General features: G+C 44.0%; 1 protein-coding gene across 1 annotated transcript in view; it reads left to right on the top strand.

Moving 5' to 3' along the window:
- Positions 1-1,958: 1,958 nt before the first annotated feature.
- Positions 1,959-19,185, top strand: part of SUPT3H (SPT3 homolog, SAGA and STAGA complex component) — a 690,133-nt gene continuing 672,906 nt past the window's right edge. The window contains 2 exon segments of the mRNA XM_068143262.1: positions 1,959-2,006; positions 2,008-2,193. Of these exon segments, the coding sequence (XP_067999363.1) occupies positions 1,959-2,006; positions 2,008-2,193 (234 nt within the window).

Genomic DNA, 19,185 nt, shown 5'->3' with positions numbered 1-19,185 from the left:
CCCTCTCTGTGAACTGTAGTAAGGATTTAAACTTGAGTAGGGAGCAGCCGCTGCATTTTTACTAGCTACAGAAATACAGAGTAATAGAAAGGACATTGTGTTCCCCAGTCCTCTTTCCTCCTGTCTTCTAGTAATTTTTTTTTTTCATCTATTTAAGATATTGCAGCCTGTAGTTATCTGTCTTGCTCAATTATTCTACCAGGAGTTATCACCTATAGAAGTGGCAACTTGAGGAATGTTCTTTTATCAGCTCAGCTTATCATCAGGTAGTAACTTCAATCACTGCTGAACAGGTAACCTCTCACTGAGGGCAAAAGTGTTTTGAACAGCAACAAAATTGTCAAAAAAATATCCTGTCAGTGTGTTTTCAGGCACCTCACCAAGTCATATTGCCTCTATCCAAGCTCCTGAAATTATGTTTTTCACACTGGACATACTTAGCCATTTTATCCCAGTAATTCTGGAATTTGAATTAAAGATGGACTGAGAAAAGCAAAACAAGACAGACCGTAACTTTGGAAGTTATACATCCTTCAAACTTTCAAGAAAAGCAAGATATTTGATGGTGAAGAAAGCATTAACAGTTACTCCATTTACCTGTGGTGACATTTCTTAATTCCAGTTTATACCATGGTACAAATTGGCTTGTCTTCTACTAAATCTGTGCATGCACTTTCAGATGTGTAGAATGACTGAATAGAACTTACAAAAAATCTACAATTAGGAGGTGGTGAAGAAATAAAAAACTGGAAGATGAAAGGGTTAAAAGAAGAAAAGAAAGGTAGGTTAAATGCTCCAGCTTGCCTAGTCATGTCCTTTCTTATCAACTTGTTGAGCTGACAAGACACAGGAAAAGATGCCATTGCCAGCCATCAGAGGAAAAACACAGCCCATGCTTATAGAAGGAAGGTATTTAACCACCCTGAAGCACTTAACCACCCCAGTACAGAACAGATTATTTCAGTTGGAAGGGATGTACAACGATCATCTAGGCCAACTGACTTAGTCAGGATGGACCAAGTTAAAGAATATAATTAAGAGGCATATGCCTCTTAAGCACTGACAGGCCTGGGATATCAATCAGGCTTGGAAGTCTGTTCCAGTGTTTGACTACCTTCTTGATAAACAAGTGTTTCCTAATGTCCAGCCTAAATCTGCCCTGGCATGGCTGAGCTATTTGATGTAGCAAGGGAGAGATCAGTCTTTTCACCAGCGTAATACACAGACAAGAGGAAGCAGCCTCAAATTGTGCCAGGGGAGGTTTAGATTTGACATGAAAAATTTACTCCCCAAAAGAGTTGTCAAGACTTGGAATGGGTTGCCTGGGGAAGTGATGCAGTCACCATCCCTGGAAGCATTTGAAACACGTTGATGTGGTGCTGAGACATGGTTTGGTGGAGATCTTGGCAGTCTTTGAGTTAATGGTTGGCCTCAATGATCTTAAAGGTCTTTCCCAACCTAAACGATTCTATCATTAATGGTATAGTTAAGTAGTACAACTTGCTATGCTGGTATTTCCAAGGGCAAAAAATACATGCAGACAGGTATTTTACTGAGAAGTCACTGCACCGCTTTCAAGACCTATACATGCAGAGACAAGGGTGCACTGCCACCAGCACTGAGGCTAGACACCTGTGTAAGCGCCTCGCCTCCCCACCGCTGCGGAAGATCCGGCCTCCTCTCCCCATACCCTTCCCGGATTTGAGCACTCAGAGTAGCGCTGAAGCCTCTTATTGCTACCCTCCCGCGGCGCCCGGCGATGAGAGGAAAACGAGATTGCCAGGGCTCTCCTCTCAGCCTGCAGGCAGCACCTGCGGGAGCCAGACCGCGGAGGGTGATTGATACCACAGCAGACTGACGGCTGCAACAGCGGGGAAGAGTCGACAGAGAGGAAGCGGCTGCGAGCACTGCCGCAGCTCCACCCCTCGCCCTGGGAGGCCGCGGCTGCCACACAGCAGATGGAGGTGGAGGCGCGTCGTGGCCACTGTGTGGCGGAACCATCCTCTCCCCTCCGCGGGCGGCGCCATTTTACCCCCCCTTGCAGGGTGTGCTTCCGTACGCCGGAGCTGCCGCAGCTGCTGTGGTGGTGGCGCTTAGTGGGGGGAGAAGCGGGAGAGAGAGAGAGACCGTCGGTTTTTCGTCCCCCTCATTTCTTGCCTCGATCCAGGCAGCGCGTGGAGGGGAAGGGACGAGGTTCAGTTCCTGCCCTTCTTTTCTTTCCCCTTTTGCATAGCCGCACACGGGGTGGGGAAACTGGGCACCACCAAGCCAGGCTGCTCCTACTCTTCCTTCCGTCTTTTCCCCTTTCCTTTCCCTGCACATCTCAGCCTCCTCATCCATCTGTCCCCGGGGGCGAGCGTTTTTAAGTGAGTCACTGGCAAAGACACGCAATTAGACTGTGCTTCTGTTAACTAGCTTAGTGAGGTTGCACATTTTTGGGGCCTTAAAACATACTAGCCCCGCGGCTTTCAGTCAGGGAGAACCTGTGAAGCATTGCTTTGTGGGAGGGGGCAGCTGGGGATGCCTGTGGGCTCGGAGGAAGGGGGTGGGGAGAGCGCCTGCTAACTCGGTCTGCGTTCGGGTTTTGCGTTTCGTAGGTTGCGCTGGCCAGGTGTGAGCTGCAGCTGAAGCGTAACTCGCTGTGGGTGTATGTGGTCGGCAGACACGTGAAGAGGCTGCTCTACATAAAGCTGTGGTATCGAAGCCAAGATGCTGAGAAGTGCTCCTGTCTTCAACCCTGGTACCTGGTGTTAGCTTGTTCTCGGCTTTGCAGCCTCCTAGCAACAAAATTTTCGCGGTGGAAGGCACTGGATATGGGTTTGCATGCTGCTGGGAGGTTGCAGCGAATTTTCCCCATGTTTCAGTCTTTTGTCAGTTTTCTCGTAGGCTGTAGTATTGTTACACGCGTTGGACTCTGCCCTCTTAATTTTGTTGGCTTGCAGCTAGTCTTGAAAGTGTTTCTAGACTTGAAATTTGAAATTTGAAATTTGAGGACAGACTGAAGGAGTTGAGGACAGACTGAAGGAGTTGGGGCTGTACAGTCTGCAGAAGAGAAGGCTCCGAGGTGACCTAATTGTCGCCTTCCAGTATCTGAAGGGGGCCTACAGGAAGGCAGGGGAGGGACTTCTCAGGATATCAGGTAGTGATAGGACTAGGGGGAATGGAATGAAGCTGGAGGTGGGGAGATTCAGGCTGGATGTGAGGAGGAGGTTCTTCACCATGAGAGTGGTGAAACCCTGGAATGGGTTGTCCAGGGAGGTGGTCGAGGCCCCGTCCCTGGGGGTGTTTAAGAGCAGGCTGGATGAGGCTCTGTCCAGCCTGATCTAGTGTGGGGTGTCCCTGCCCATGGCAGGGGGGTTGGAACTAGATGATCCTTGTGGTCCCTTCCAACCCTGAATGAAACTATGAAACTATGAAATTGTGTGGTGGAGGTCAGGCTTTGGCCTGCAGTATGTTATGTGCTGTTGAATATTGTTCATTTTTTCTTGCTCTGATGCTGAGTTTGCCTATTTATTCTGGAGGAAGTGGATTTTATTATTTTGCACTAACAGACATGGAGGTTTATTAATAGAATCCTGTAGTGTTAATTACAGAAATTACTGGAAAATGCTAAAAAGCTAGAAATAACAGCTAGTCCAGAAGAATGTTTCCCTGTGTAGGGTTTAAGTGTTTTTGCCACCTACTAACTGCATTTTTACATGTTCTGTGTACGGATAAACTGCTTGTAAGTTCATAGAAGTTACACAAATGAGTGCTTTGCAGTCTATGAATGCAAAGCACAATATGCATGCAAAATATTAATCTCTGTGTAATGAGCAGGTAATCTGACGTTGTGGACAACCAAGTTTGGTGTATGGCATTAGTATTAATGATTTATTGTGAGACATTTGATTTCCTAAGAGTGAATCAGTTTCAAGGTCTGTAGGGGTGTTTGTGATACGCTTAAATTTGCTTTAGAAGTCTTTGATCTAACTCCCACTTTTTCTTAGTACAGGCCACTCTTTCCCTTGGGCTAACAGTACCCTGTGCAGTAGTAACTTAATTGGCAGGGTGCAGCATGCTCTCTATTGCTCCTCTTTTGCATATCTATCTTCACTGTTAGTCAGATCCAAGTGGCATGGAAGACAGTGTGAGGCTTTCTGTTAACTTTGCACTGGCTCATTATTTGCATTTTAATAGTGTGCAAGTGAGGTTTTTTCTTTTATTTTGGCTCCTTTTTAACGTGTGTATTGTTGCTGTGTAGATGGGCAACCTGGTCTAGTTGAGGCTATCCCTGCTTAACTGCAGGGGGGTGTGGACTAGATGACCTTTCAAGTTCTCTTCCAACCCAAACCATTCTATGATTTTAAAAATAGCATTTCTACCTGTAACTGTATGTATTTATGGTTTTCTGCAGGCTCTTTTTTGGAGTCTTGTGAAAATGCTAGTTTTTGTTAGGATAAATTCATTGCCATGATGATTCTGAAAAAGAGCTTGAGGTCTAACCGGTCTATGCTAAAAAGGTGGAAGAAAAACTCAAGGTCATGGCTCTTAGAAGTAAAAAAGAAACTCTTCTATACTTTACTGTTGTTTTATCCTTCGTTTTCAGATACATGGATTTGGGAATGCTGTTTAAAGTTTGACAGGACTCAGTAGCCTTTAGATTATTTGCTAAGCCTCTGATTGTCATAACCAGCTGGGCTCAAGCAATGAGCCCAGAAAGTATCATTAATGCACAGGTGTTTTAAGGCATGAGGCCACACCCAAGCAGTGTTATGTCATAGAGCCTAATTGAGTTGATGCTCTTGTTGCAATTGTGAAATATCCCCATGTGTGGATATACAAAGTATGTGACGAAAAGGAAACTAGTTAAGCTTATGTTCTCATGGAACCAGGCGGTAGTGATTAGTTACAAGCTTATCTGGAGCTGATCAGGAAGCTGCATGTCAAAGATACTGAAAATATTAATTAGATCCATGAACTGTTTTAGATGCTTGACATTCATAGTGCTACATGTACTCATATTAATTTGAAGTAATCTTAATAAACTTGCAAGCTAAGGCAAAATAAATTTATATTTATAAATAATCTTTGGGTTTTCTCTACTCCTGTATTTTGCATACCTTTTGGAGCATTTCATTTGACTACAATGAGACATTCACGGAGTCAACTGTAAAGTTTCCAATTCACAAAGCTCCTTAAACTTACATAAGAGAAGTAACAGTAATGGTGAAAAGAAGCCATGACCAGCACTGGCCTGACTCCTACTGTCTTTCAGATAAATTGTAAGAATTATCAATACAGCTCTCTAGTGTAAGAGTGCTTTAAAGAATCATGTGCTTAAGCAGCAAAGGAAAAAGGTGTGTTATCAGGTAAACATGAATACATTTTATCAAAAACCTGCTGGACATCATGTGTAACCATGAGATGTCTGAAAGTGGTTCATGTCCTGAATGTTACTGAATGATTTCTTAAGATCTGCTCCTTAGGAGTTGTTTTTTTGGTTTTTTTTTCAATATAATTGAAACTCTGTTTTTCCTGTAAATTCCTCTTTGTGTTAAATGTGTGCGAGTAAGCAGCAATGGAGGTAGACGTGTTTTGCTCTAGAGAATTTAGACTTGGGATGGCAAGCAGTGATTTCAGACAGGAGAGAAACAGCTCAACAATGAGAACTGGAGAAAATTCATAGCTACGTATTTGGCTTGTCACTCTTGATTAGAAATTTTTGATACATACATTGATGCCCAAACTTGAGGGCAACACTGGAGCAAAATAGGCAATTTCCAATATGCCAGGGTGTTCAGTTAGGTCAGGGTGGGTCTATGTTATGAACTGATTTTAATTCTATTTCAAATGGTGAACTAAACATGGCTCAGGGTGATATGAAAGGAGGAGGAGTGAGTTAATCAGTGTGATAGGTTGGGAAGATAACGCTGTCTTGGATTGAGTTGAACAAATGAAGGCAGATGGAGATCTAGAGAGAAATGATAGTCGGAGAGTTAATGCTATTGGTAAAAAGAGGATGAAGTTGGTTGTGCTTTACAGAGTATTAGTGAATTTGGCTTTGAATGGAACAAAAGGTTGATGGGAACTACAATGACTACTCAATTTGCTTGCTGGTGGTTGGGCAGTAAAGTGTACTGGCAGAACTGACTTTATCGGCTTAATTTTATTCTTTGGAAAATGCTGAATAGTAAGTTACAGTTCAGGAACTGCTCATCTTTGCACTCTGGAGTCAATTATGTATGTTCCTAATAACTTGAGGCTGGTTGGGGTTTTTTTGTGGGGTGTTTTTGTTGTTTTTAAATTGCAAGACTTGCAAGCACGCCTTACTTGCTTAAAATTGTCAGTGGTCACACCAGGAAGGTCATGGTTGCTGAACTGTGTCTCTATACAATTATTAAACAATTTGCATGGAAAATTCAGAATATTATTAAAATAATGCTTTTTGAAAAAAATAATTGCTATTCCAAACAGCTATAGTTACAGGAGCCAGATCTGGAAGTTAGGGAAACTTTTGCTGTTAGTTACAGGTTGTCTGGTCTTTCTGCTGTTTTGCTAAAGCATTTTTAGGAAGGAAGCAAACATATCAATGATGCTTAATTTGCAGTGCTATTAACTGCCATGTGTGGCGCGGAGTTCTGCAAAAAGTGCTGCATGTTCAGTTCAGAGGGAGGTGGGCATATACATTAGATTCCTTTTTCCTTGTTGTCTTGGTTAAAAATAAATAAATCACTTCCAGAGAAGGCCAGAACTCTGATTAGACTTGAGTTAGAAACTCTGAGAAGTGTTTGTAAATATCTCCAGATGTGAAGGCATTCCTCATATAAGATTATGCTTTGTTTCTCAGTCTCAAATAGTCACTTCTGTGTATTAATAGTCTTCCAGTAGTCCAGACCATTCTGTGGTCTGTTCCAGAAGAGCCTTAAATAACTGTCATGTCTAACTCATGGATGGACAAATAATAGCTTAAAATATGATGACATGCAGAATCCTTTCAAGTAAAATACAGCAGTTGTTACACAAAATAGATCCAAAATGTTATACTTTAGTCTGTAGTTGGTTAGTGGTTTTCTTTCTCTGAAAAGTCAATGAGAGTTGGGCTTTTAAAAATGAGCTCATTTAGAGGTTTTGGTAAAATTAATTCACAAAGATACCTTCTTATGAGGTGCAGAAATGGACATTAAGGATTACTTCATCTCCAGGAATGTCAAACAGGACCGTTTTAAAGATAAAATCAATAAGATGTATTTTATTCTTTGGGTTGAAATCTTACACATTTGACGTTCTAAATGGGCATGAATGACTGAGCTACCTTGCAAATGGAAAGGAGGGTATGATGAGCACTTGTATTCCTTGCATTCATGTGTGCTTTCCAAGCATGTTTTGTTCCAAGAAAGTGTCACAGTTAAAGATGTAATGCTTATTTGTCTGGGTGCTCAAAGCTGAGCTGTGCATTGACAGCTATTGGATGAATATTTCTTTCTGGTATTCACTTTAGATGCCTACAATAGATGCATTTTAAACTACCAGGTAGTAAATGGAAGCAGCAGTAGCAGATGTAATGTGTTATCCTCAGCATGAATAGTGCATGCATTCCACTTTGTGATAATTAAATAAATGAAAGAAAGCTGAGATTGCATCCCTAGCTTTGAACAATATTATTGTCTGCAGACCTGTTGTAGATGTGTTGGTGCCTACCCACAGATTGCTTTGAACCCTGCATTCACTCTGGCTCTTGCTTAAAAGTTTATGCCTTTGCATTATCTGCTTGGCTTTTTGCAGGCCATGTTTAGGAAATATGGAAGCTATTCCTCTTAATTGTTACACAAGAGGCTGTGGAGTGGTGTGGGTTTGTGTTTTTTTGTTTTTTTTACCTTATAAGATGATGATGGAAGTTTCATTTTTGTTATACTTAGAATTCATTATATGTAGAATCACTCATTCACTTTGAAATCCTGGCCATCTGTTGATTGTACTTATCTGATTCTTTAGTGTTTTCAGTTCCAGTCTGTTTGAACAGCTTGAGAGAACTTAAAATTTTCAGTTATTCTGTGCACCTGGGAAAGTGGGAGCTCAGTAATATATGTAATACTCCAGTCTTTGATTTTACTTTTTTTATCTAATATTTGTTGCTTTTTTTAAAACATTTGTTTTAAACTTTATTAGTTTTGAGCATATGTTTAGAAAGCAAGTCTTGCATATGTTCAGCAGAGTTTACAGTTTAAAAGAACTGCACTAACAAAAAAAACCCAAAAACATCTGTTTCCAGCCGGTCAATCTCACCTCTGTGCCTGAAAAGACCATGGAACAAATCTTCCTAGAAGCTATATGAAACCACATGCAGTGCTACAGGCTGGGGTCAGAGTAGATGGAGAGAGGCCAGGCAGAGAGGGACCTGGGGGTACTGGTCAATAGTAGGCTGAATGTGAGCCAGCAGTATCAGGAATAGTGTGGCCAGCAGGAGCAGGGAAGTCAATCTGCCCCTGTACTCAGCACTTGTTAAGCCACACTACCTTGAGTCCTGTGTCCAGTTCTGGGCTCCTCAGTTTAGGAAAGATGTTGACTTGCTGGAGTGTGTCCAGAGAAGGGCGACAAAGCTGGTGAGGGGCTTGGAGCACAAGCCCTGTGAGGAGAGGCTGAGGGAGCTGGGGTTGCTTAGCCTGGCAAAGAGGAGACTCAGGGGAGACCTTATTGCCTACAACTACCTGAAGGGAGGTTGTAGCCAGTTGGGAGTTGGTCTCTTCTCCCAGGCAACCAGCAACAGAGCAAGAGGACACAGTCTCAAGCTTTCCCAGGGGAGGTTTAGGCTGGATGTTAGGAAGAAGTTCTTCACAGAAAGAGTGATTGGCCATTGGAATGGGCTACCCAGGGAGGTGGTGGAGTCACCATCACTGGAGGTGTTAAGGAAGAGACTGGATGGGGTGCCTGGTGCCATGGTTTAGTTGATTAGATGGTGTTGGATGATATGTTTCATAGTTTCATTCAGGGTTGGAAGGGACCACAAGGATCATCTAGTTCCAACCCCTCTGCCATGGGCAGGGACACCCCACACTAGATCAGGCTGGACAGAGCCTCATCCAGCCTGCTCTTAAACACCCCCAGGGACGGGGCCTCGACCACCTCCCTGGACAACCCATTCCAGGGTTTCACCACTCTCATGGTGAAGAACCTCCTCCTCACATCCAGCCTGAATCTCCCCACCTCCAGCTTCATTCCATTCCCCCTAGTCCTATCACTACCTGAGATCCTGAGAAGTCCTTCCCCTGCCTTCCTGTAGGCCCCCTTCAGATACTGGAAGGCGACAATTAGGTCACCTCGGAGCCTTCTCTTCTGCAGACTGTACAGCCCCAACTCCTTCAGTCTGTCCTCATAGGAGAGGTGCTCCAGCCCTCTGATCATCCTCGTGGCCCTTCTCTGGACACGTTCCAGCACCTCCACATCCCTCTTGTAATAGGGGCTCCAGAACTGGACACAGTACTCCAGGTGGGGTCTCACCAGGGCTGAGTAGAGGGGGAGGATCACCTCCCTCGACCTGCTAGCCACACTTCTCCTGATGCAGCCCAGGATCTGATTGGCTTTGCGGGCTGCAAGTGCACACTGAGAGCTCATGTTGAGCTTTTTGTCCACCAGCACCCCCAAGTCTCTCTCCTCAGGGCTATCCTCCAGCCAGTCACTGCCTAGCCTGTATTTGTGCCTGGGATTGCCTCGACCCAGATGCAGGACCCTGCACTTGCTCTTATTGAACTTCATGAGGTTGGCCTGTGCCCACCTCTCCAGCCTGTCAAGGTCCCTCTGGATGGCCTCCCTTCCCTCCAGCGTGTCTGCTGCACCACACAGCTTGGTGTCATCAGCAAACTTGCTGAGGGTGCACTCAATGCCACTGTCCATGTCCCCCACAAAGATGTTGAATAAGACAGGTCCCAGGACTGATCCCTGAGGGACTCCACTTGTCACTGGCCTCCACTGGGACATGGAGCCATTGACAGCCACTCTTTGGGTGCGGCCATCAAGCCAGTTCCTTATCCATCTAGTGGTCCACCAATCAAACCCATGTGTCACCAGTTTGGAGACCAGGATGTGGTGCGGGACAGTGTCGAAGGCTTTGCTCAGGTCCAGGTAAACGACATCAGTTGCTCGCCCCTCATCTATTAATTTTGTCACCTGCTCATAGAAGGCCACCAGGTTGGTCAGGCAGGATTTGCCCTTGGCAAAGCCATGCTGACTGTTCCCAATCACCTCTTCACTATTCTTTTGAGCGAGTAGTGACTCCAGGAGGATCTGTTCCATGATCTTTCCAGGCACAGAGGTGAGACTGACTGGCCTGTAGTTCCCTGGTTCCTCCTTCTTGCCCTTTTTGAAGATGGGGCCAATGTTTCCCCTTTTCCAGTCTGTGGGGACTTCACCAGACTGCCAGGACTTTTGCAATATAATAGAGAGGGGTTTAGCAACCTCATCTGCCAGTTCTCTCAGCACCCGTGGGTGTAACCCGTCGGGTCCCATGGACTTGAACACTTTCAGGTTCTTCAGATGATCACGAACCTGATCTGCACTTACAATGGGCAGTTCTTCCTCCCTGTCCCTGGCTTTGACTTCCATAACATCAGGAGTGTGGCTAGAGGCCCTTGCAGTGAAGACTGAGGTAAAGAAGTTATTAAGTACCTCAGCCTTTTCCTCATCACAGGTGACCATGTCACCATTTTCTTTTCTGAGGGGGCCCACACCTTCCCTAGTCTTCTTCTTCCCATTAATATACCTGTAAAAGTTCTTAGTATTCCCTTTAATCTCCCTGGCTAGATTCAACTCAAACTCTGCTTTGGCTTTCCTGACCAGGACTCTTGCTGCTCGGGCAGCTTCCTTATATTCCCCCTGTTCTACCTGTCCTTCCCTCCACTTCCTGTAGAGTTTCCTTTTAAGTAATAGTGTGTCCAGTAGCTCCTTGCCCATCCAGGCAGGCCTCCTAGCATTCTTACCTGCTTTTCTCTTTGTTGGTATACAGAGCTCCTGGACACAGAGGAGGTGGTCCTTGAATACTGACCAGCTGTCCTGGGTCCCTCTTCCCTCCAGGGCTTTGTCCCATGACACTTTGGCTAGCAGATCCCTGAAGCGATCAAAATCTGCATGCCTAAAGTCTAGGGTCGTGAGCTTGGAATACTTCCTCCTGATTGCCCTGAGGATGTTAAATTCAACTGCTTCATGGTCACTGCAGCCAAGGCCGTCTCTGAGCCTCACATTGCTTACCTGCCCTTCTCTGTTGGTGAGAACAAGGTCCAGCATAGCACCATTTCTTGTTGGTTCCTCCACCATTTGGAGGAGGAAGTTGTCTTCTATGCAGTCCAGGAACATCCTGGATTGCTGGTGCCTTGCTGTGTTGTCCCTCCAGCAGATATCCGGGTGGCTGAAATCACCCATGAGGACCAGGGCTTGTGACCTGGAAGCTGCTTCTATTTGCCTATGGAGGGCCTCATCTGCTTGGATCTGCTGGTCAGGTGGCCTGTAGGAGACCCCCACAGTAATATCTTCTTCCCCTGTCCTGCCTTTAATTTTGACCCATACACTCTCAACTAGCTTATCATCCCTCCCCAGTTGGAGCTCCACTGATTCCAACTGGCTATTGACATAGAGGGCAACACCTCCTCCTCTCCTTCCCTGCCTATCCTTCCTAAAGAGTTGGACTTGATGATCTCAAAGGTGGGGTCTGGGGTGGGGTGTGGTCTGGGGTGGTCTCTCCAGTCCTAGAAGACTGTTATGTTATGCTCTCTTGTCTGCTAGTGAGGCCAAGCATGCAATAAAATACTCAGTGATAACAGGCTAGTTCACGTAATTACTCTGAAGTAGAGGGTGTGAAAACAAAAGCATTAATTTTACTTTTGTGTTATTTCATAGTCACTGTGGCTTTTATTTCCTTCCTGTTGTTGTTGTTTGGGTTTATATAAATATATCAGTCTTGAAATTTTTGCATGGTTTCAGGTCATATGCAAAATATATCTGACAGACAAGAGGAGGGCTGATGCAGTAGCCACATGAGATGTATGTTTGAATTAAGTCATCATAACAGTAATTCTACTCTAATGTGTTAATATTAAAAAAAGATGTTCAGGGCACTGCTTTTTTGGTAGTTGTGCACCATCTTTAGCCTAGAACAGAGACATCAGATAAAATCTGAGAGAATCCACTTTTGTTTTAAACTGATCTAGTTTAAATTTGTCCAAGAAGGCCAGTGGTATCCTGGGGTGCATTAAGAGTGACTAGGTGAAGGGATGTTCTCTTCCCCCTCTCTTCTTCCCTGGTGAGGCCACATCTGGAGTACTGTGCCCAGTTCTGGGCTCTGTAGCTCAAAAGAGGCAGGAAACTACTGGAGAGAGTCTAATGGAGGGCTACAGAGATGATGAAGCATCTCTCTTAAAAGGAGAAGCAGTGAGACATGAGGCTGTTTAGCCTGCAGAAAAGCAGACTGAGCAGGCATCTTCTCAATGCTTAGAAATACCTAAAGGGTAAGGGTCAAGAGGATGGGGCTAGACTCTTTCCAGTTGTGCCTAGCAGGAGGACAAGGGGTAAAGGACACAAACTTGAACACAGGAAGTTCCACCTAAACATAAAGAAAACCTTTTCCTATGGAGGCACTGGCTACTCAGAGGTTGTGGAGTCTACTTCTCTGGGGACTTTGAAAAGCTGCCAGATCATGATCCCAGGCAACCTGCTTTAGCAGAAAGCTTGGACTAAATAACTTCTAGAGATCCCTTCCAACCCCTACTCTTTTGTATGTCCTTTTTGTGTGTGTGTGGAATGAAAGTAGTAGTACTGTTTGCTCTTCCTGATTGTGTTTAGATCAACTATTGAACAACTCTATTGGAGAACTGTTGTGTAATGATTGTGGGTGCACTTATCTCTTAGATTGTCAGGTGACATTTTGGCAGTGGTTGTTGGTGAAAGTATTCAGGTTGTATTTAAGGATGGAGTTGTTGACTCTGTATTTATACATGAGACGACTTTACATATGTCCCAAATGACATGAAGCCGCTTGGACATGTGGTGCTCTACAGTTATTGGCTAAATATATAGTTTGTATATTAATTTTCATTTTTAGGAGCAGTAGAATTTCAATCTAACATGCCTCAACTGAATTGCCAATAAATGGATGGATTATATAGGTCACTTATTGATGGTACAAACAACAGCATGAATTGGTATTGTTTAGCAATTTCAGAGTGGAGATGAATGTGAAGGACAGCTATGGAATGAAAATTTTCCCCTTATCTAATCTCTGAGAGGGAAGGGCCTAAGATTGAGAAATAATTTCAAATTTATTTCTCTCCACAGAGAACTCTGTTGTTCTGCTGATTGATATGGAATAAGTACTGTTACCTGTTGTAACTCCTTACTCTAAAACCCATTGAAATTACAGTAGGTGCTTTTATATGTTTATATTAATATACTTAATGTTTATTTTAATTTTTTTCTGTAGTATTTTACTTCTGGAAAAGAATTTGTAGAAGCTGTACCTATTTTGATAGGAACGCATAATTAGTAGCCCAAATAGTGTTAATCAGGCATTATCTTCTCCTCATGATTAGCATAGAGCATGCTGAAGTAATCTGTGACCTAATCTGAACATCTGCATTCAGTTTGTAGAGTATGATGAACAGCTGCATTTCAGGTTGGAGCTAAAACAAATATGGTATATTGACCCATTGAAGATTACAGTAGGCTTTACAGTTTTATGTTAGCAGTACTTATTGAAGAAAATTGATTTGAGGGTGCCTCTGCTTTTGAATTATTCCCCCCACTTAATGTCTGGAAGAAAGGAAATAGAACATACGGATGATGGGACTTGGATGTGTGAAGAAGTTAATTATCCAAACCATCAAACAAAACGTGGGCTGTGGAAGTAATTATTATAAAGTGTCTGAGGAAGCCTGACAAGCTGTTGGCTTTCTGTGTCAAGAAAAGGCTGTATACCTGCATGATTTGAAAGCTAAATCCTTTGGTTGGAATAGGAAGACAAAGTTTCTACTTAACCAGTAGCTGATAAACTTTCAGCTCCTAAACCTGCTGATGCTTACACAGATGTGCAGCCTTTCAAGTCTTTTTAGTTAAACTGTTGTCCACTTGGAGGGCAGGAACCTTAAAAGTAGCTACTCCAAAATAGGACTTGCATGAATCACATATGTTATGCTGTGATGAGGCAGCTCTGGAGTTGACCCACATTAGCGAGGATTTTAGGAAAACAAGTTTGCAGAACAGAATCTCATGGATAAAGCAGAATGTCTACCATGGATGTTGAAAGAAAACAGCCATGTGCTTTAAATGATGTAATTAGTTTTTAAAAAGTTACAAAGACTTAAATGTTTAGGAATCACAGAACAGTTTGGAAAGGACCTTAAAGATAATCTAGTTGCAACATCTGTGATGGTTTGAGGCTGTGCCTTTAAGAAAGGGACAGTGCTGGGACACTCTGGGTGAATGTTTTGGAATAATAACAAAAACAATCAGATATTCTAAACTACTTTCATTGGTAGATTAGTAGAATGCAACTTTAAGTTTTGAGTTCAGTTGGAACTTTCCTCAGTTTGTTTCTTTCCTTCTCCCTTTCCAGCTCATCTGCTTCTGGGCTCCCTGCCAGGGCAACCTTGAACAGATAAGCAACTAATTCGCATGAGGCCTAGTAGAATTCTGCTTTATTAATAATTACTTTTTCTCTTTTTAACCCTCTTTGGGAAAAAGGGTGGTAGGGGGAGAGAAGGGAGTACAGGGGGGGAACCCTCCTCTGGAGGAGGGAATTTCATTCCTGCATTCTTGTTTTTGTTACTTTGCTGTATATTTCTGTATATATGTTGTAAATACTGTATATTTTGTGAACGTATCTTGCATCTTCCACATGGCTTGTAAAATACAGCATTTCCCTTGCTTCTCCAGCTGAGTTAGCTGTGGTTTTTCTTCCTCTTTGTGGGGGAGAGAGAGCTTAGGCCTTCTCTCCAAACCACCATGAACATCCCTGCCATGGACAGGGATACTTCCTACTAGATCAGGTTCCTCAAGGACCCTTTCAACCTGGCTTACAACACTTCAGGATTGAAGACTTCACAGCTTCTCTGGGCAACCTGTTCTAGTGCCTCACCACCCTGATAGTATCATTCAGGGCTGGAATGGACCACAAGGATCATCTAGTTCCAACCCCCCTGCCATGGGCAGGGACACCCCACACTAGATCAGGCTGGCCAGAGCCTCATCCAGCCTGGTCTTAAACACCCCCAGGGACAAGGCCTCGACCACCTCCCTGGACAACCCATTCCAGGGTTTCACCACTCTCATGGTGAAGAACCTCCTCCTCACATCTAGCCTGAATCTCCCCACCTCCAGCTTCATTCCATTCCCCCTAGTCCTATCACTACCTGAGATCCTGAGAAGTCCCTCCCCAGCCTTCCTGTAGGCCCCCTTCAGATACTGGAAGGCCACAATTAGGTCACCTCGGAGCCTTCTCTTCTGCAGACTGAACAGCCCCAACTCCTTCAGTCTGTCCTCGTAGGAGAGGTGCTCCAGCCCTCTGATCATCCTTGTGGCCCTTCTCTGGACACGTTCCAGCACCTCCACATCCCTCTTGTAATAGGGGCTCCAGAACTGGACACAGTACTCCAGGTGGGGTCTCACCAGGGCTGAGTAGAGGGGGAGGATCACCTCCCTCGACCTGCTGGCCACACTTCTCCTGATGCAGCCCAGGATCTGATTGGCTTTGCGGGCTGCAAGTGCACACTGAGAGCTCATGTTGAGCTTTTTGTCCACCAGCACCCCCAAGTCTCTCTCCTCTGGGCTGCTTTCCAGCCAGTCACTGCCCAGCCTGTATTTGTGCCTGGGACTGCGTCGACCCAGATGCAGGACCCTGCACTTGCTCTTATTGAACTTCATGAGGTTGGCTTGTGCCCACCTCTCCAGCCTGTCAAGGTCCCTCTGGATGGCCTCCCTTCCCTCCAGCGTGTCTGCTGCACCACACAGCTTGGTGTCATCAGCAAACTTGCTGAGGGTGCACTCAATGCCACTGTCCATGTCCCCCACAAAGATGTTGAACAAGACAGGTCCCAGGACTGATCCCTGAGGGACTCCGCTTGTCACTGGCCTCCACTGGGACATGGAGCCATGGACAGCCACTCTTTGGGTGCGGCCATCAAGCCAGTTCCTTATCCATCTAGTGGTCCACCCATCAAACCCATGTGTCACCAGTTTGGAGACCAGGATGTGGTGCGGGACAGTGTCGAAGGCTTTGCTCAGGTCCAGGTAAATGACATCAGTTGCTCGCCCCTCATCTATTAATTTTGTCACCTGCTCATAGAAGGCCACCAGGTTGGTCAGGCAGGATTTGCCCTTGGTGAAGCCATGCTGACTGTTCCCAATCACCTCTTCACTATTCTTTTGAGCAAGTAGTGACTCCAGGAGGATCTGCTCCATGATCTTTCCAGGCACAGAGGTGAGACTGACTGGCCTGTAGTTCCCTGGTTCCTCCTTCTTACCCTTTTTGAAAATGGGGGTGATGTTTCCCCTTTTCCAGTCTGTGGGGACTTCCCCAGACTGCCATGACTTTTGGAATATAATAGAGAGGGGTTTAGCAACCTCATCTGCCAGTTCTCTCAGTACCCGTGGGTGTATCCCGTCGGGTCCCATGGACTTGAACACTTTCAGGTTCTTCAGATGATCACAAACCTGATCTGCACTTACAATGGGCAGTTCATCCTCCCCGTCCGTGGCATTGTCTTCTATGACGCGACTTGCCTTCGGTACAGTCTTTTCTTATGGAAATGAATTTCTTCCCAATGTCTGTTCTTAATCCATCTTCTTCCAGCTTGAGGCTATTTTCCCCTCATCCTGTCACTACACATCTTTGTAAAATGTTACTCTCCAGCTCTCCTCTATGCCCCCTTCAAATACTGGAAGACTACTCTATGGTCTCCCTGGAGCCTTTTTTTCTCCAAGCTGAACAGTGCCAATTTTTCTAGCTTGATTTCATAGGAGAGGTGATCCAGTCCTCTGATCATCTTTGTGGCTCTCATTTGGATCCGCTTTAAGCGTTCCGTTTGGTGGTGGCTCAAGAGCTGGACGCCATACTCCAGATGGGATCTTACAAGAGTGGAGTAGAAGGGGACAGTCACCTCCCTTGACCTGCTGGCCTTGCTGCATTTGATGCAGCCCAGAATTTGGTTGGCTTTCTGGACCAATTTAAAAGCTTTAAGGCAGATCTGTTTGTGTTTTGGGTTATTTTCTATAACTAAGGTGTTCCCTGAACTGTTTTATCTAAGGTCTGGGTAAAATGCAGAATATACAGTTTATTAATACATATTCAAGAATACTTGTACTGTGGTATTGGATATATAGCATAGTATTGGATTTATGTGTAGTATTTACAATTAATTTTAGTATTTACTTGTCACCGGCTGAGGCTGTCCCCTTAAGAAAGGGAATATGGTGGACGGAAGTTGATAAACGGAAAGAATAATCTAAACTATTTCATTGGTGAAGTGGGAGGAAGCACCTTCTGAACTGGGAGTGAACTGAGCATTTCCAGGACTTTTCTATCAGTCCTGCTTCCGCCTCTCCACAGTGCAGCAGCTATCTCTGTGCTGGGCTTTCTGCCAAGGCTATGGCCTTGAGAACCGATAAAGGCCTGTATTAACTCCCTTCCAATTAACACGAACTGCTTCTAACATTTTTTTTTTTCCTCTCTTTTCTTTCTCTTTCTATCCCATTCTGGGGAAAGGGGGGGAGAGAGGGTAGAGCGGAGGTGGGGAACCCCCTCTGCCGAGGGGGGTTACTCTCATTTCTGTGTTACTCTGTTGTATATCTTTGTATATATTGTAGATATTGTAAATTTGTAAATATTCCCCTGCATACCCTACATTGCTTTGTAAATATAGCTCCACTGCCTTGCTAATTCAGCTTGTGAGTTTTTTTTTTCCTTTCCATTTACCTTACAAGGGGGAAGGGAGGAGGCTTCTTGGCCTTACCCTTCCACCCCACTGCATTACTCTAATCAGTCCAAATCAGTTAATGAACAGCACAGTGCACATATTTCTAAATATTGGGGCTGTTCCTGATACATGAGTACCATTGGAGATTCCTCTTCAGTCTCTTCCACGCATGCATGGAGCTTTCCTAGAACTACTGCCACCTTCCTTCACATTAAAAATGTATAATTTCAAAAGTAAAACATATCAGTAATAAAATTTGACTGTTTAGTTGATGTGACTCTGATAACTGCTTACTATGGCAGGATCTAACCGTAACTTAAGTGGTGTTCAACTACTTGTGATTAAAATCAGACTTCAGTGGGAGGAAAGTTGTGATTAAAATTACATATGTGCATAAGTGCCTGCAGGTTGGGGACCTAAATTAGAATGTACTTAGAAGATGAAAAGGTCTGTGAAAACCTACCTACTTGAAGGCATTGATACAAGTAAACTTATATCTAAATGCATCAACTTAATTTTTGTTGTTCCGTTGTTGTCTTCAGCTTTTCAAACCATTCATGACATTAACACGTGGTTTCATTGTAATTGCTACTGCTGATAGTACAAGAAATGAGCAATACAACTCAGTTACCAGTGTGCAGCAAACTGGAAGAAGAAGAAATGTTGTGGGAATATGTTCTGTTTATCAGGAGACTTACATAGTATTTGCAGTTATTGGTTAAAAATTTTGAGGGGAAAAATGGATCTCTCTATGTATTTCAGGATATTTCCCTCATTTAATAAATTTTGATTTTCCAGTTCTGTAGTAAATTTAAGTTGAGGTAGTTTAAAGAAAGTTGACTTGTCTGTTATTGAAGAGGAAAATATAAAAGCGTTAATTGCTTTATAGAAAACAAATAGAAAGGCCCTGGACTTCGAATGGAGTTTCTTTATTGGAAATTTATATAGAAAAGCTGTAAAATATTTTCTATGAAGATAGTACCTTCAGTCATGTTAGTGTTGTGATGATCAGGTTGCACTCTGAGGCATTTCTGTTTTAAAGATATAAGGAATATGTGTGCTTAAAGCTGCTTTTTTAGAAAGCAAGCCTGATCTCGATGCTCATCATTTTATCTGGCTTTTTCTGAGGTTTTATTTGAGATGGTGTGGATCTGACTTACTATTGCTGAGGATACTGCAGGAATATAACAGGATGTAGTAAGAGACTGTGTCTGAATTCCAGTGCTTTTACAGTAAACGTCAACTTATGTTT

The sequence above is a fragment of the Melanerpes formicivorus genome, unplaced genomic scaffold (assembly GCF_026170545.1).
Source record: "Melanerpes formicivorus ecotype bairdi unplaced genomic scaffold, bMelFor1.0.p_v2 SCAF_9, whole genome shotgun sequence".
Lineage (NCBI taxonomy): Eukaryota > Metazoa > Chordata > Aves > Piciformes > Picidae > Melanerpes > Melanerpes formicivorus.
The sequence above is the reverse complement of the archived record's forward strand: the minus strand, read 5'-3'. Positions and strand labels throughout refer to the sequence as shown.